The sequence below is a fragment of the Salmo trutta genome, chromosome 6 (genome assembly GCF_901001165.1).
Source record: "Salmo trutta chromosome 6, fSalTru1.1, whole genome shotgun sequence".
NCBI classification, from domain to species: domain Eukaryota; kingdom Metazoa; phylum Chordata; class Actinopteri; order Salmoniformes; family Salmonidae; genus Salmo; species Salmo trutta.
The window spans coordinates 5,162,194-5,178,990 of record NC_042962.1 but is presented as its reverse complement, the minus strand read 5'-3'; the positions used below and the strand labels follow the sequence as shown (position 1 = coordinate 5,178,990).

Here is a 16,797-nt window from a genome sequence, read left to right as displayed (position 1 = left end):
GAGAAGAGAGAGAGACAGAGAGAAGGGTTAGTAGGCTGCTGCTGGGTTAATGAGGCATAGATCGCTGAGTACTGAACATACTGGTTAAAGGAGAGAGAGAGAAGGATTAGTTTAAACTCAACTAAGTATAGAGAGCTCCTAGACTACTTATGACTATGCTCATTCAAATTCTATGATAACCAAAGAAGGGTAGTGTTTTACACTCAACTATATGGAAAATAACCATACATCATTTGGGTTTATTGAAGACTAGAGACCCAAATTACAGTAGTTGATCTGTGCTGGACTGATTGTTGTTGTGGATATTCAAGTGCTGAGCGATTAGTGTTTTTTTTTAGGTCGGTTTCGATTCGATTATGAAAGAAATTATCACGGTTTTGGTTCTGATCACTTTTTTAAAAAACATTAAATGCAATATTTATTATGTGGGTTGAATGTTTTAACGACACAGAATAAAACAATTAATACAGGTCCCATGAAGGTAGTGACTGTCCATTACTGCTTATACTTATTAACCTTCATTTATTCACTTTAATAAAATATATCAGTTGTTGTGTATTACTTTTGTTTTATCTGATGACTTTATAATTTAATTCCAAGCATCATCTCATCTCTATAGAGCTGCTGTCTACGCTGTCTGACTATCACTATTGTAGTAGTTCATTAAAGTAAAAAGGCTTATGACTGCTGAATACCAACTATCAATCACTTAGATCATGTATTTACAGGTAGAGAGATACCTGATGAAGAAACTGCTCTCTATCCCTCTTGGTCACACTGTCTTCTACCTCTTCTGTCTCTGTCTGCCCCACGCAGACTTTTACCCGCTAATGGTTAAGGCGGTGTTTCCCCAAAACTCGGACAAGTAGGATACTACTGGACTGTTGGTGCTAGGAACACAAGCATTTCACTACACCCGCAATAAGATCTGCTAAATATGTGTAGGTGACCAATAACATTAGATTTGATTTGATTATGGTCATTGTAGTTAATTAGTACGTTTTCTCGGCTAAACTATGTAGAATATGGCCTGTTGGAAACTACATCCCTACTACATCGTACAGTTCAGGCTGGATATGATTTATCTCTAGAAACTACATCTCCCTACTACATCGTTCAGGCTGGATATGATGTATCTCTAGAGAAACTACAACTCCCTACTACATCGTACAGTTCAGGCTGGATATGATTTATCTCTAGAGAGAAACTACAACTCCCTATTACATCGTTCAGGCTGGATCTGATGTATCTCTAGAGAAACTACATCTCCCTACTACATCGTTCAGGCTGGATCTGATGTATCTCTAGAGAAACTACATCTCCCTACTACATCATACAGTTCAGGCTGGATATGATTTATCTCTAGAGAAACTACATCTCCCTACTACATCGTACAGTTCAGGGGATATGATGTATCTCTAGAAAACGACATCTCCCTACTACATCGTTCAGGCTGGATATGATGTATCTCTAGAGAAACTACAACTCCCTACACATCGTTCAGGCTGGATATGATGTATCTCTAGAGAAACTACAACTCCCTATACATCATACAGTTCAGGCTGGATATGATGTATCTCTAGAGAAACTACAAACCCCTACATCGTTCAGGATATGATGTATCTCTAGAGAAACTACATCTCCTATACATCATACAGTTCAGGCTGGATATGATGTATCTCTAGAGAAACTACACTCCCTACTACATCGTTCAGGCTGGATATGATTTATCTCTAGAGAAACTACATTCCCTACTACATCATAGTTCAGGCTGGATATGATGTATCTCTAGAGAAACTACAACTCCCTACTACATCGTTCAGGTGGATATTATTTATCTCTAGAGAAACTACAACTCCTACAGTACAGTCAGGCTGGATATGATTTATCTCTAGAGAAAATACACAGAGCTCATAGAAAAAAACAGAATGAAATGGAATTGAACCAACGTCAGTCAATGAGTTGTTTAAAAAACAAATGACGGTTAATTGCTCAGCGTTAATATTGTAGACAGATTGTTAACTTCCACAGACAACTGAATGTCTGATAAGAAACATTGCAATAAAGAATGAGCTCTCTCTTTGACCTCTGATTATTGGGACAGGTTTACTGTGCAGGTTCTCACAGCCCAACCCTGTGGCCCCTCCGTCTTTCTCACTCACCTGTTTCCTCCCATGTTCCCTGGGGCGGCCAACCGTTCAGGTCAGGCGACGCCTGGAAATTGGCGTTGCCCTGGCTCTGCTGTTGCATCATGGGACTGGGCGTGGGCCATCTGGGGGACAACAGGGGACTCTGGGGTGTGGCTGACCCCCAAACCTCCGTCAGGCTGCTGGGACATACCTGGTAGGGTTAGAGGTCAGGGTTAAAGGTCAAACAGGTCTGGTCTGAATGCTCCTGGGTGAAGTTTCCCTAGGTACAGATGTAGGATCAGCTTCCCTTCCCCTATCCTAAACTTTACACAGTGTTTTCCAAACTCAGTCCTGGTCCAAACTCAGTCCCGGTCCAAACTCAGTCCCAGGGACGGCAAGGCGTGCATGTTTTGGTTTTTACCCTAACACACACAATTGATTCAAATAATCAAAGCTTAATGATGAGTTGATTATTTTAAATCAGCTGTGTAGATCTAGGGGGGAAAAAAAACTAAACTTGAACCCATTGGGGTCTCCAAGACCGAGAAAAAAATACATTTAATTTATGACTCACTTTTCATTGAAAGACAATTGCAAAGTGCTACAGTGAGTCTGTTGTAATTGAAATATCTTTCCACCCTGAGCGATTTAAACTGATCACAAACGTGTACATTCCTTCCCAGCACTCCAGGTTAAAGAACAGTCAGAGACACAGGTACGACTCATGAAGTACGACTCATGAGGTACGACTCATGAGGTATGACTCATGAGGTACGACTCATGAGGTACGACTCATGAGGTACGACTCATGAGGTACGACTCATGAGGTACGACTCAAGAGGTACGACTCAAGAGGTACGACCGATGATTCTAATCCCCCCTGAGTTCAGCCACAAAACACACAGTACATTACTCTCTCAGAACAGGAAGAGAAATGACTGACTGAAAAATCAGTTACCTCTCTGACAGAATACAAAATGTCCTCTCAATAGTTTACTTATTAAGAGTCCACACACACACACACACACACACACACACACACACACACAGACAGAAACACCAAAACACAAGCAAAGCCTATAAAGATTCAGAGGTCATCTGTTAGGGATTAGGGAGTGTACAGGAATTCCAACGAGAGGGAGGACTACATGCATGTTACTGGTCCAGTCCAATATTCCACCCTATTCCTTACATAGTGCACCCCTTTGACCCGGAGGGCTCTGTAGGGAATATAGGGTGCCATTTTGGGGGACACATATTTAGTGTGAGCAGCCGAGGATAGAGGGAGTGGAGGAATGCAAGGAGGAGGGAGACTGGTGAGAGAGAGGCAGGGGGTAAGGAGAGGGGTCAACCACCACACTATGTCACACAGGATTATTTTCAGATTAACCTGAGATTACACACTACCACTGGGAGACTAAAGGGGATTATAATCTGATTTATGCCTGATTAAATACTGATCTGATTGATATGCATTAATGGGAAATGGGAATTAGTTTGAAAATCAGTCATATCAAGCTTTAAAAAGTCCCAATAAAATAGACAAACAGCACTGTAACGTACTGTAAAATGAACATACTGTATTTACAACGTTTTGTAACATGGAGTTTAAAACGTTACGTTTATCGCATTACTCTCCTGATTTATAAAGGAACGTTTTTACTTGCAATGTGGAAGTCTAAGTACCTTAGTTGAAACGCAGTGACTGTAATTTTCTACATTTACACACACTGTACATAGATTTGTCTATTGTGTAATTGACTGTACATTTGTTTATTCCATGTGTAACTCTGTGTTGTTGTTTGTGTCGCACTGCTTTGCTTTATCTTGGCCAGGTCGCAGTTGTAAATGAGAACTTGTTCTCAACTGGCCTACCTGGTTAAATAAAGGTTAAATATATAAAATATAATAAATAAACAAGAGTGTCTGCTAAATGTACAGTATGTTACGGTATGTACGGTATGTACGGTATGTACAGTATGTTACGGTATGTAACAGTATGTACGGTATGTACGGTATGTTACAGTATGTTACGGTATGTACGGTATGTTACAGTATGTTACAGTATGTTACGGTATGTTACGGTATGTACGGTATGTACGGTATGTACGGTATGTTACGGTATGTTACGGTATGTTACAGTATGTACAGTATGTTACGGTTATGTTACAGTATGTTACGGTATGTATGGTAGTTACGGTATGTAGTACAGTGTGTACGGTATGTAGTACAGTGTGTACGGTATGTACGGTATGTTACGGTATGTTACAGTATGTTACGGTATGGTACGGTATGTTACGGTATGGTACGGTATGTTACAGTATGTTACGGTATGGTACGGTATGGTACGGTATGTTACAGTATGTACGGTATGTTACAGTATGTTACGGTATGTAACGGTATGTTACAGTATGTTACGGTATGTAACGGTATGTTACAGTATGTTACAGTATGTTCCGGTATGATACAGTATGGTATGGTACATATACAGTATGGTATATGTACGGTATGGTACCGTTTTCTGTCCATCTACTGCCCTCTAGTGGAACATATGTTTAATGGCCTAAATCAGGACGACCAATCAGGAATGGCTATTATATCAGGAAGACCAATCGGGAAAGGCTATTAAATCAGGAGGACCAATCAGGATTGGCTATTAAATCAGGAGGACCAATCAGGAATGGCTATTAAATCAGGAGGCGGATTTATCTATTTGTTATCAATGTAGTGGTCATATGAGGGTGAGCAGCGCAGCACTTATAGTAAGCATGTAATGCTGTATGACTGGACAGACACACCCCTGGGGTAGGGGGGACGGCTGGACAGACACACCCCTGGGGTAGGGGGGACGAATGGACAGACACACCCCTGGGGTAGGGGGGACGGCTGGACAGACACACCCCTGGGGTAGGGGGGACGGCTGGACAGACACACCCCTGGGGTAGGGGTACGGCTGGGCAGACACACCCCTGGGGTAGGGGGTACGGCTGGGCAGACACACCCCTGGGGTAGGGGGTACGGCTGGACAGACACACCCCTGGGGTAAGGGGACGGCTGGACAGACACACCCCTGGGGTAGGGGGTACAGCTGGACAGACACACACCTGGGGTAGGGGGTACAGCTGGACAGACACACCCCTGGGGTAGGGGGGACGAATGGACAGACACACCCCTGGGGTAGGGGGTACGGCTGGGCAGACACACCCCTGGGGTAGGGGGTACGGCTGGACAGACACACCCCTGGGGTAGGGGTATGACTGGTGGGTTGTAAGACCGTAGTACCTGAGTTTGGGAACTGAAAGGCATTGAGGTGCTGTACATGAAGGCTGACTACGGCCCCAAACTGTCCTGATCCCCCCCCTATCATCATCAGGGAGGAGGGAGAGCCATGCAGGGCTTGGTGGGGGGGAGGGGGAGAGAGAGAGGAGGTACAGGCTGGGGCGAGAGGGGGGAGAAGGGGCTAGTAGAGGGGTGAGGAGGAGGAGGAGGGGGTGTAGCCAGGCCTGGGTCTGTACTGGTACCGTAGCTGGGTGGGTAAGGGAACTGCTGAGGGTTGGTGGTCTGTGGGATCCGAGGGTTACTCAGGCCTCCTGATAGGCCGCTTGCTGCAGCCGCGGCGGCGGCGGCCATATTGGGAGGTAGGTTGAGTCCCTGGGCTCTCATCACCGTGTTCCTCTGCTGCTGCTGCTGCTGTCTCTGGTGCTCCAGCTGGCGTTGCCGGAGGTGGTTGCTGAGGAGTTCTCTCTGACGTTGGGCCAACATCTGTGCATTGATGGTCCCCTGGAAAGAGAAAGAAAAGGAGATGGAGTTAGATTTAACAATTTCTACAAAATCATCATTGTTTTCTGGTGAATTAAAATACTGGTATTTCTATTATTATTATTATCATCTGGTTACTGTGCGTGTCAGTAAATTACCTGGTTAGGTTGATGGACTGTAGAGGTTCATACTGATATATAATCTGTTACCTGGTAGGGTTGATGGACTGTAGAGGTTCATACTGATATATAATCTGTTACCTGGTTGGGTTGATGGACTGTAGAGGTTCATACTGATATATAATCTGTTACCTGGTTGGGTTGATGGACTGTAGAGGTTCATACTGATATATAATCTGTTACCTGGTAGGGTTGATGGACTGTAGAGGTTCATACTGATATATAATCTGTTACCTGGTTGGGTTGATGGACTGTAGAGGTTCATTACTGATATATAATCTGTTACCTGGTAGGGTTGATGGACTGTAGAGGTTCATACTGATATATAATCTGTTATCTGGTTGGGTTGATGGACTGTAGAGGTTCATACTGATATATAATCTCAGTAAATTACCTGGTTGGGTTGATGGACTGTAGAGGTTCATACTGATATATAATCTGGTACCTGGTTGGGTTGATGGACTGTAGAGGTTCATACTGATATATAATCTGTTACCTGGTTGGGTTGATGGACTGTAGAGGTTCATACTGATATATAATCTCAGTAAATTACCTGTTGGGGTTGATGGACTGTAGAGGTTATACTGATATATAATCTGGTACCTGGTTGGGTTGATGGACTGTAGAGGGTTCATACTGATATATAATCTGTTACCTGGTTGGGTTGATGGACTGTAGAGGTTCATACTGATATATAATCTGTACCTGGTGGGGTTAATGGACTGTAGAGGTTCATACTGATATATAATCTGTTACCTGGTTGGGTTGATGGACTGTAGAGGTTCATACTGATATATAATCTGTTATCTGGTTGGGTGATGGACTGTAGAGGTTCATACATGATATATAATCTGTTACCTGGTTGGGTTGATGGACTGTAGAGGTTATACTGATAATATAATCTGTTATCTGGTTGGGTTGATGGACTGTAGAGGTTCATACTGATATTATAATCTGTTACCTGGTTGGGTTGATGGACTGTAGAGGTTCATACTGATATATAATCTGTTACCTGGTTGGGTTGATGGACTGTAGAGGTTCATACTGATATATAATCTGTTACCTGGTTGGGTTGATGGACTGTAGAGGTTCATACTGATATATAATCTGTTACCTGGTAGGGTTGATGGACTGTAGAGGTTCATACTGATATATAATCTGTTATCTGGTTGGGTTGATGGACTGTAGAGGTTCATACTGATATATAATCTGTTATCTGGTTGGGTTGATGGACTGTAGAGGTTCATACTGATATATAATCTGGTACCTGGTTGGGGTTGTTGGACTGTAGAGGTTCATACTGATATATAATCTGTTATCTGGTTGGGTTGATGGACTGTAGAGGTTCATACTGATATATAATCTCAGTAAATTACCTGGTAGGGTTGATGGACTGTAGAGGTTCATACTGATATATAATCTGGTACCTAGTTGGGTTGATGGACTGTAGAGGTTCATACTGATATATAATCTGTTATCTGGTTGGGTTGATGGACTGTAGAGGTTTATACTGATATATAATCTGTTACCTGGTTGGGTTGATGGACTGTAGAGGTTCATACTGATATATAATCTGTTATCTGGTTGGGTTGATGGACTGTAGAGGTTCATACTGATATATAATCTGTTATCTGGTTGGGTTGATGGACTGTAGAGGTTCATACTGATATATAATCTCAGTAAATTACCTGGTTGGGTTGATGGACTGTAGAGGTTCATACTGATATATAATCTGTTATCTGGTTGGGTTGATGGACTGTAGAGGTTCATACTGATATATAATCTCAGTAAATTACCTGGTTGGGGTTGTTGGACTGTAGATTTTGGTTCATATTGGACACTCCACTCATCTGGTTCATCATTGGTTGGCGATTCTGAGGAGAACAGGTAAACAGGCACTTTACCATCAACACACATTGACGTCAAGCTTCTGATAAAGCCATGCAGGAATCGGCACACTGCTTCGCAGTAAACTGCTTTGAGATCTCCACGCATCCCCCAGAGCTCTAGTATCGAACATAACATCACATCACCACTATTCAAGGCTGTGATACGCAACACAATACCAAAACAGCAAACCCACATGGTGAAGACCTGACAAAATGTCACGGACAAGACCAGTTACACATCTCTCCACAGCTATCGACCTGGCCTCACTGGGAGGTTATATAAACCCCGAGAGTGACCAGTTGTAACAGTCTGTTTACAATCAGTGTTCTGCCTGTGTTGTCTCTCTGTCGTCCGTCTCTCCGTCCGTCCGTCCGTCCGTCTCTCCGTCCGTCCGTCCGTCCGTCTCTCCGTCCGTCTGTCCGTCTCTCTCTCTCTCTCCGTCCGTCCGTCTCTCTCTCTCTCCGTCCGTCTCTCTCTCTCTCTCTCTCCGTCCGTCCGTCTCTCTCTCTCTCTCTGTCCGTCTCTCTCTCTCTCTCTGTCAGTCCCTCTCTCCGTCCGTCCCTCTCTCCGTCCGTCCGTCCGTCTCTCTCTCTCCGTCCGTCCGTCCGTCTCTCTCTCTCTCCGTCCGTCCGTCTGTCTCTCTCTCCGTCCGTCCGTCTCTCTCTCTCCGTCCGTCTCTCTCTCCGTCCGTCTCTCTCTCTCTCTCCCCGTCCGTCCGTCTTTCTCTCTCCCCGTCCGTCAGTCTGTCTGTCTCTCCGTCCGTCAGTCTGTCTGTCTCTCCGCCCGTCAGTCTGTCTGTCTCTCCGCCCGTCTGTCTGTCTGTCTCTCCGCCCGTCTGTCTGTCTGTCTCTCCGCCCGTCTGTCTGTCTGTCTCTCCGCCCGTCTGTCTGTCTGTCTCTCCGCCCGTCTGTCTCTCCGCCCGTCTGTCTGTCTGTCTGTCTCTCCGCCCGTCTGTCTGTCTGTCTGTCTCTCCGCCCGTCTGTCTGTCTGTCTGTCTCTCCGCCCGTCTGTCTGTCTGTCTCTCCACCCGTCCGTCTGTCTGTCTGTCTCTCCGTCCGTCTGTCTGTCTGTCTCTCCGCCCGCCCGTCTGTCTGTCTCTCCGCCCGTCTGTCTGTCTGTCTGTCTCTCCGCCCGTCTGTCTGTCTGTCTGTCTGTCTCTCCGCCCGTCTGTCTGTCTGTCTCTCCGCCCGTCTGTCTGTCTGTCTCTCCGCCCGTCTGTCTGTCTGTCTGTCTCTCCGCCCGTCTGTCTGTCTGTCTGTCTCTCCGCCCGTCTGTCTGTCTGTCTGTCTCTCCGCCCGTCTGTCTCTCCCGCCCGTCTGTCTGTCTGTCTCTCCGCCCGTCTGTCTGTCTGTCTCTCCGCCCGTCTGTCTGTCTGTCTCTCCGCCCGTCTGTCTGTCTGTCTGTCTCTCCGCCCGTCTGTCTGTCTGTCTGTCTCTCCGCCCGTCTGTCTGTCTGTCTCTCCGCCCGTCTGTCTGTCTCTCTCTCCGCCCGTCTGTCTGTCTCTCTCTCCGCCCGTCTGTCTGTCTCTCTCTCCGTCCGTCTGTCTGTCTCTCTCTCCGTCCGTCTCTCTCTCTCTCTGTCAGTCCCTCTCTCCGTCCGTCCCTCTCTCCGTCCGTCCGTCTCTCTCTCTCCGTCCGTCCGTCCGTCTCTCTCTCTCTCTCCGTCCGTCCGTCTCTCTCTCCGTCCGTCCGTCTCTCTCTCCGTCCGTCCGTCTCTCTCTCCGTCCGTCCGTCTCTCTCTCCGTCCGTCCGTCTCTCTCTCCGTCCGTCTCTCTCTCCGTCCGTCTCTCTCTCTCTCTCCGTCCGTCCGTCCGTCCGTCCGTCTTTCTCTCTCTCCGTCCGTCAGTCTGTCTGTCTCTCCGTCAGTCAGTCTGTCTTTCTCTCCGTCCGTCAGTCTGTCTGTCTCTCCGTCCGTCAGTCTGTCTGTCTGTCTGTCTGTCTGTCTCTCCGCCCGTCTGTCTGTCTGTCTGTCTCTCCGCCCGTCTGTCTGTCTGTCTGTCTCTCCGCCCGTCCGTCTGTCTGTCTGTCTCTCCGCCCGTCCGTCTGTCTGTCTGTCTCTCCGCCCGTCCGTCTGTCTGTCTGTCTCTCCGCCCGCCCGTCTGTCTGTCTCTCCGCCCGTCCGTCTGTCTGTCTGTCTCTCCGCCCGTCTGTCTGTCTGTCTCTCCGCCCGTCTGTCTGTCTGTCTCTCCGCCCGTCTGTCTGTCTGTCTCTCCGCCCGTCTGTCTGTCGTCTCTCCCGCCCGTCTGTCTGTCTGTTCTCTCCGCCGCGTCTGTCTGTCCTCTCCGCCCGTCTGTCTGTCTGTCTCTCCGCCCGTCTGTCTGTCTGTCTCTCCGCCCGTCTGTCTGTCTGTCTCTCCGCCCGTCTGTCTGTCTGTCTCTCCGTCCATCTGTCTCTCCGCCCGTCTGTCTGTCTCTCCGCCCGTCTGTCTCTCTCTGCCCGTCTGTCTGTCTCTCCGCCCGTCTGTCTGTCTCTCCGCCCGTCCGTCTGTCTGTCTCTCCGCCCGTCCGTCTGTCTGTCTGTCTCTCCGTCCGTCCGTCTGTCTGTCTCTCCGTCCGTCCGTCTGTCTCTCCGTCCGTCTGTTTCTCCGTCCGTCTGTCCGTCTGTTTCTCCGTCCGTCTGTCTCTCCGTCCGTCCGTCCGTCTGTCTCTCCATCCGTCCGTCTGTCTCTCTCCGCCCGTCCGTCTGTCTGTCTCTCCGTCCGTCCGTCTGTCTGTCTCTCCGTCCGTCTGTTTCTCCGTCCGTCTGTCTCTCCGTCCGTCTGTCTCTCCGTCCGTCCGTCCGTCTGTCTGTCTCTCCGTCCGTCCGTCTGTCTCTCCGTCCGTCCGTCTGTCTCTCCGTCCGTCTGTTTCTCCGTCCGTCTGTCCGTCTGTTTCTCCGTCCGTCTGTCTCTCCGTCCGTCCGTCTGTCTGTCTCTCCATCCGTCCGTCTGTCTCTCTCCGCCCGTCCGTCTCTCCGCCCGTCTGTCTGTCTGTCTCTCCATCTGTCCGTCTGTCTGTCTCTTCGCCCGTCCGTCTGTCTGTCTCTTCGCCCGTCCGTCTGTCTGTCTCTCCGTCCGTCCGTCTGTCTGTCTCTCCATCCGTCCGTCTGTCTCTCTCCGTCCGTCTCTCCATCCGTCCGTCTGTCTCTCTCCGCCCGTCTGTCTGTCTGTCTCTCCGCCCGTCTGTCTCTCCCTCCGTCCGTCCGTCCGTCTGTCTCTCCGTCCGTCTGTCTGTCTCTCTGCCCGTCTGTCTGTCTCTCCGCCCGTCTGTCTGTCTCTCCGCCCGTCTGTCTGTCTCTCCGCCCGTCTGTCTGTCTCTCCGTCCGTCCGTCCGTCCGTCCGTCCGTCCGTCCGTCTGTCTCTCCCTCCGTCTCTCCGTCTGTCTCTCCGTCCGTCTGTCTCTCCGCCCGTCTGTCTCTCCGTCCGTCCGTCCGTCCGTCTGTCTCTCCGCCCGTCTGTCTGTCTCTCCGCCCGTCTGTCTGTCTGTCTCTCCGCCCGTCTGTCTGTCTCTCCGCCCGTCTGTCTGTCTGTCTCTCCGCCCGTCTGTCTGTCTGTCACTCCGCCCGTCTGTCTGTCTGTCACTCCGTCCGTCTCTCCGTCCATCTGTCTCTCCGCCCGTCTGTCTGTCTCTCCGCCCGTCTGTCTGTCTGTCTGTCTGTCTCTCCGCCCGTCCGTCCGTCTGTCTCTCCGTCCGTCTGTTTCTCCGTCCGTCTGTCCGTCTGTTTCTCCGTCCGTCTGTCTCTCCGTCCGTCCGTCCGTCTGTCTCTCCGTCCGTCCGTCTCTCTCCGCCCGTCCGTCTGTCTGTCTCTCCGCCCGTCTGTCTGTCTGTCTCTCCGTCCGTCCGTCTGTGTCTCTCTCCGTCCGTCCGTCTGTCTCTCCGTCCGTCCGTCTGTCTCTCCGTCCGTCCGTCTGTCTCTCCGCCCGTCCGTCTGTCTCTCCGCCCGTCTGTCTGTCTGTCTCTCCGCCCGTCCGTCTGTCTGTCTGTTCGCCCGTCCGTCTGTCTGTCTCTCCGTCCGTCCGTCTGTCTGTCTCTCCATCCGTCCGTCTGTCTCTCTCCGTCCGTCCGTCCGTCTGTCTCTCTCCGTCCGTCCGTCCGTCTGTCTCTCTCCGTCCGTCTCTCCATCCGTCCGTCCGTCTCTCCGTCCGTCTGTCTCTCTCCGCCCGTCTGTCTCTCCGTCCGTCCGTCTGTCTGTCTCTCCATCCGTCCGTCTGTCTCTCTCCGCCCGTCCGTCTGTCTGTCTCTCCGCCCGTCTGTCTGTCTGTCTCTCCATCCGTCCGTCTGTGTCTCTCCGTCCGTCCGTCTGTGTCTCTCCGTCCGTCCGTCTGTCTCTCTCCGTCCGTCCGTCTGTCTCTCTCCGTCCGTCCGTCTCTCCGCCCGTCTGTCTGTCTGTCTCTCCGCCCGTCTGTCTGTCTGTCTGTCTCTCCGCCCGTCTGTCTGTCTCTCCGTCCGTCCGTCTGTCTGTCTCTCCATCCGTCCGTCTGTCTCTCTCCGTCCGTCTGTCCGTCCGTCCGTCTGTCTCTCTCCGCCCGTCTGTCTGTCTGTCTCTCCGCCCGTCTGTCTCTCCGTCCGTCTGTCCGTCTGTCTCTCCGTCCGTCTGTCTCTCTCCGCCCGTCCGTCTCTCCGCCCGTCCGTCTCTCCGTCCGTCCGTCCGTCTCTCCGTCCGTCCGTCCGTTTCTCCGTCCGTCCGTCCGTCTCTCCGTCCGTCCGTCTCTCCGTCCGTCCGTCTCTCCGTCCGTCCGTCTCTCCGTCCGTCCGTCTCTCCGTCCGTCCGTCTCTCCGTCCGTCCGTCTCTCCGTCCGTCCGTCTCTCCGTCCGTCCGTCTCTCCGTCCGTCCGTCTGTCTCTCCGTCCGTCAGTCTGTCTCTCCGTCCGTCAGTCTGTCTCTCCGTCCGTCAGTCTGTCTCTCCGTCCGTCAGTCTCAGTACCTGTAGTACCTGTAGCCGGTGCTGCAGCTGTAACCTCAGTGTATTAGGCTGGTTAGGAACCACCGCTTGGGGCCTCAGTCTCATGATGGGGTATCCTGGTCTGGGGCCCATCTGGCCAGCCATTGGGTGGAAACCTTGACCTGTGGGTAGAGGAGGAAAATTGTAACTTTCTCATGACTTGTTTTTCATGGCTCTCTTCTCCCTTTGCAGCAGGCATATAGTGAACAATGTGTTTGGAATATCGAATCGCAATACATATAGATTTGTGATACATATAATCGCAATATGTATTGAATCGTAACTCAAATATTGTGGTCAAATTGAATTGTGTGGTCCCTGCCAATTCCCACCACTACCTGTGGGGTCCTGCATGGGCCCAGGGCCATGGTACCCTCTCTGGGCTAGAAGGGAACCAGGTGTGGGGTCCTGCATGGGTCCACCAGGCCCAGGGCCATGGTACCCTCTCTGGGCTAGATGGGAACCAGGTGGCGGGTCCTGCTGGTGCTGCTGGCCGTACACTGGAGGCTTCTGGTCCAACAACATGGACGGGTCTGAAGAGAACTGATCCTGATCTATAGACTGACCCTGTTGGGAGAGGAGAGAGGGATGAGAAGGAACAGAAGGAGAGGAGAGAGGGATTTGATAAAGAGGAGAGGGGTGAGAAGGAGGAGAGGGGTGAGAAGGAGAGAGGGGTGAGAAGGAGAGAGGAGTGAGAAGGAGAGAGGAGTGAGAAGGAGGAGAGGAGTGAGAAGGAGGAGAGGGGTGAGAAGGAGGAGAGGGGTGAGAAGGAGAGAGGGGTGAGAAGGAGAGAGGAGTGAGAAGGAGGAGAGGGGTGAGAAGGAGAGAGGGGTGAGAAGGAGAGAGGAGTGAGAAGGAGAGAGGAGTGAGAAGGAGAGAGGAGAGAGAAGGAGAGAGGGGTGAGAAGGAGGAGAGAAGGATCAACTGATAGATGTAAAAGAGGAAACATCCAAGAAGGAGCTACAGAAACATTTGAGGGAGCAGAGAAAGAAGAGATGGAAGAGCTGAAAAAGAGGATAAAAAGAAGGTAGAGTGAGGACAGAGACGGTGTAGAGTGAGGACAGAGACGGTGTAGAGTGAGGACAGAGACGGTAGAGTGAGGACAGAGACGGTAGAGTGAGGACAGAGACGGTAGAGTGAGGACAGAGACGGGAGAGTGAGGACAGAGACGGTAGAGTGAGGACAGAGACGGTTAGAGTGAGGACAGAGACGGTAGAGTGAGGACAGAGACGGTAGAGTGAGGAGCTAGAGTGAGACAGAGACGGTAGATGCGAGGACAGAGACGGTAGAGCGAGGACAGAGACGGTAGAGCGAGGACAGAGACGGTAGAGCGAGGACAGAGACGGTAGAGCGAGGACAGAGACGGTAGAGCGAGGACAGAGACGGTAGAGCGAGGACAGAGACGGTAGAGCGAGGACAGAGACGGTAGAGCGAGGACAGAGACGGTAGAGCGAGGACAGAGACGGTGGAGCGAGGACAGAGACGGTAGAGCGAGGACAGAGACGGTAGAGCGAGGACAGAGACGGTAGAGCGAGGACAGAGACGGTAGAGCGAGGACAGAGACGGTAGAGCGGCCGAGACGAAGTAGAGCGGGACCGAGACCGTGTAGAGCGAGGACAGAGACGGTAGAGCGAGGACAGAGACGGTAGAGCGAGGACAGAGACGGTAGAGCGAGGACAGAGACGGTAGAGCGAGGACAGAGACGGTGGAGAGTGAGGACAGAGACGGTAGAGAGGACAGAGACGGTAGAGCGAGGACAGAGACGGTGTAGAGTGAGGACAGAGACGGTGTAGAGTGAGGACAGAGACGGTAGAGAGGACAGAGACGGTAGAGCGAGGACAGAGACGGTAGAGCGAGGACAGAGACGGTAGAGTGAGGACAGAGACGGTGTAGAGTGAGGACAGAGACGGTGTAGAGCGAGGACAGAGACGGTGGAGAGTGAGGACAGAGACGGTAGAGCGAGGACAGAGACGGTGGAGAGTGAGGACAGAGACGGTAGAGAGGACAGAGACGGTAGAGCGAGGACAGAGACGGTGTAGAGTGAGGACAGAGACGGTGTAGAGTGAGGACAGAGACGGTAGAGAGGACAGAGACGGTGTAGAGTGAGGACAGAGACGGTAGAGCGAGGACAGAGACGGTAGAGCGAGGACAGAGACGGTAGAGTGAGGACAGAGACGGTGTAGAGTGAGGACAGAGACGGTGGAGAGTGAGGACAGAGACGGTGGAGAGCGAGGACAGAGACGGTGGAGCGAGGACAGAGACGGTGGAGAGTGAGGACAGAGACGGTAGAGAGGACAGAGACGGTGTAGAGTGAGGACAGAGGCGGTAGAGCGAGGACAGAGACGGTGTAGAGTGAGGACAGAGACGGTAGAGAGGACAGAGACGGTGTAGAGTGAGGACAGAGACGGTAGAGCGAGGACAGAGACGGTAGAGCGAGGACAGAGACGGTAGAGCGAGGACAGAGACGGTGTAGAGCGAGGACAGAGACGGTAGAGAGTGAGGACAGAGACGGTGTAGAGTGAGGACAGAGGCGGTAGAGCGAGGACAGAGACGGTGTAGAGTGAGGACAGAGACGGTAGAGAGGACAGAGACGGTGTAGAGTGAGGACAGAGACGGTGTAGAGTGAGGACAGAGACGGTAGAGCGAGGACAGAGACGGTGTAGAGCGAGGACAGAGACGGTAGAGTGAGGACAGAGACGGTAGAGTGAGGACAGAGACGGTAGAGTGAGGACAGAGACGGTGTAGAGTGAGGACAGAGACGGTGTAGAGTGAGGACAGAGACGGTAGAGTGAGGACAGAGACGGTAGAGTGAGGACAGAGACGGTAGAGTGAGGACAGAGACGGTAGAGTGAGGACAGAGACGGTAGAGTGAGGACAGAGACGGTGTAGAGTGAGGACAGAGACGGTAGTAGAGTGAGGGACAGAGACGGTGTAGAGTGAGGACAGAGACGGTGTAGAGTGAGGACAGAGACGGTGTAGAGTGAGGACAGAGACGGTGTAGAGTGAGGACAGAGACGGTAGAGAGGACAGAGACGGTGTAGATATGACGAGACGGTAGAGCGAGGACAGAGACGGTAGAGCGAGGACAGAGACGGTAGAGTGAGGACAGAGACGGTGTAGAGTGAGGACAGAGACGTGAGGCGAGGACAGAGACCGGTGGAGAGTGAGGAACCAGAGACGGTAGAGCGAGAGGACAGAGACGGTGGAGAGTTGAGGACAGAGACGGTAGAGAGTGACCAGAGACCGGTGTAGAGTGAGGACAGAGACGGTAGAGAGCGAGGACAGAGACGGTGTAGAGTGAGGACAGAGACGGTAGAGAGGACAGAGACGGTGTAGAGTGAGGACAGAGACGGTAGAGCGAGGACAGAGACGGTAGAGCGAGGACAGAGACGGTGTAGAGTGAGGACAGAGACGGTAGAGCGAGGACAGAGACGGTGGAGAGTGAGTACAGAGACGGTAGAGAGTGAGGACAGAGACGGTAGAGTGAGGACAGAGACGGTGTAGAGTGAGGACAGAGACGGTAGAGTGAGGACAGAGACGGTAGAGAGTGAGGACAGAGACGGTAGAGTGAGGACAGAGACGGTAGAGTGAGGACAGAGACGGTAGAGTGAGGACAGAGACGGTAGAGTGAGGACAGAGATGGTAGAGTGAGGACAGAGACGGTAGAGAGTGAGGACAGAGACGGTAGAGAGTGAGGACAGAGACGGTAGAGAGTGAGGACAGAGACGGTGTAGAGTGAGGACAGAGACGGTAGAGTGAGGACAGAGACGGTAGAGTGAGGACAGAGACGGTAGAGTGAGGACAGAGACGGTGTAGAGTGAGGACAGAGACGGTAGAGTGAGGACAGAGACGGTAGAGTGAGGACAGAGACGGTAGAGTGAGGACAGAGACGGTAGAGTGAGGACAGAGACGGTAGAGTGA

General features: G+C 51.3%; 1 protein-coding gene across 2 annotated transcripts in view; it reads right to left on the bottom strand.

The window, feature by feature from the left end:
- Positions 1–63: 63 nt before the first annotated feature.
- Positions 64–16,797, bottom strand: part of LOC115195335 (nuclear receptor coactivator 2) — a gene marked incomplete at its 3' end in the record, with an annotated part of 140,803 nt that continues 124,069 nt past the window's right edge. Inside the window, 6 exon segments of one of the 2 annotated variants that reach the window (XM_029755112.1) lie at positions 64–80; positions 2,163–2,340; positions 5,651–5,909; positions 7,864–7,941; positions 12,859–12,998; positions 13,215–13,443. In XM_029755112.1, the coding sequence (XP_029610972.1) occupies positions 2,204–2,340; positions 5,651–5,909; positions 7,864–7,941; positions 12,859–12,998; positions 13,215–13,443 (843 nt within the window). 2 annotated transcript variants of the gene reach the window in all.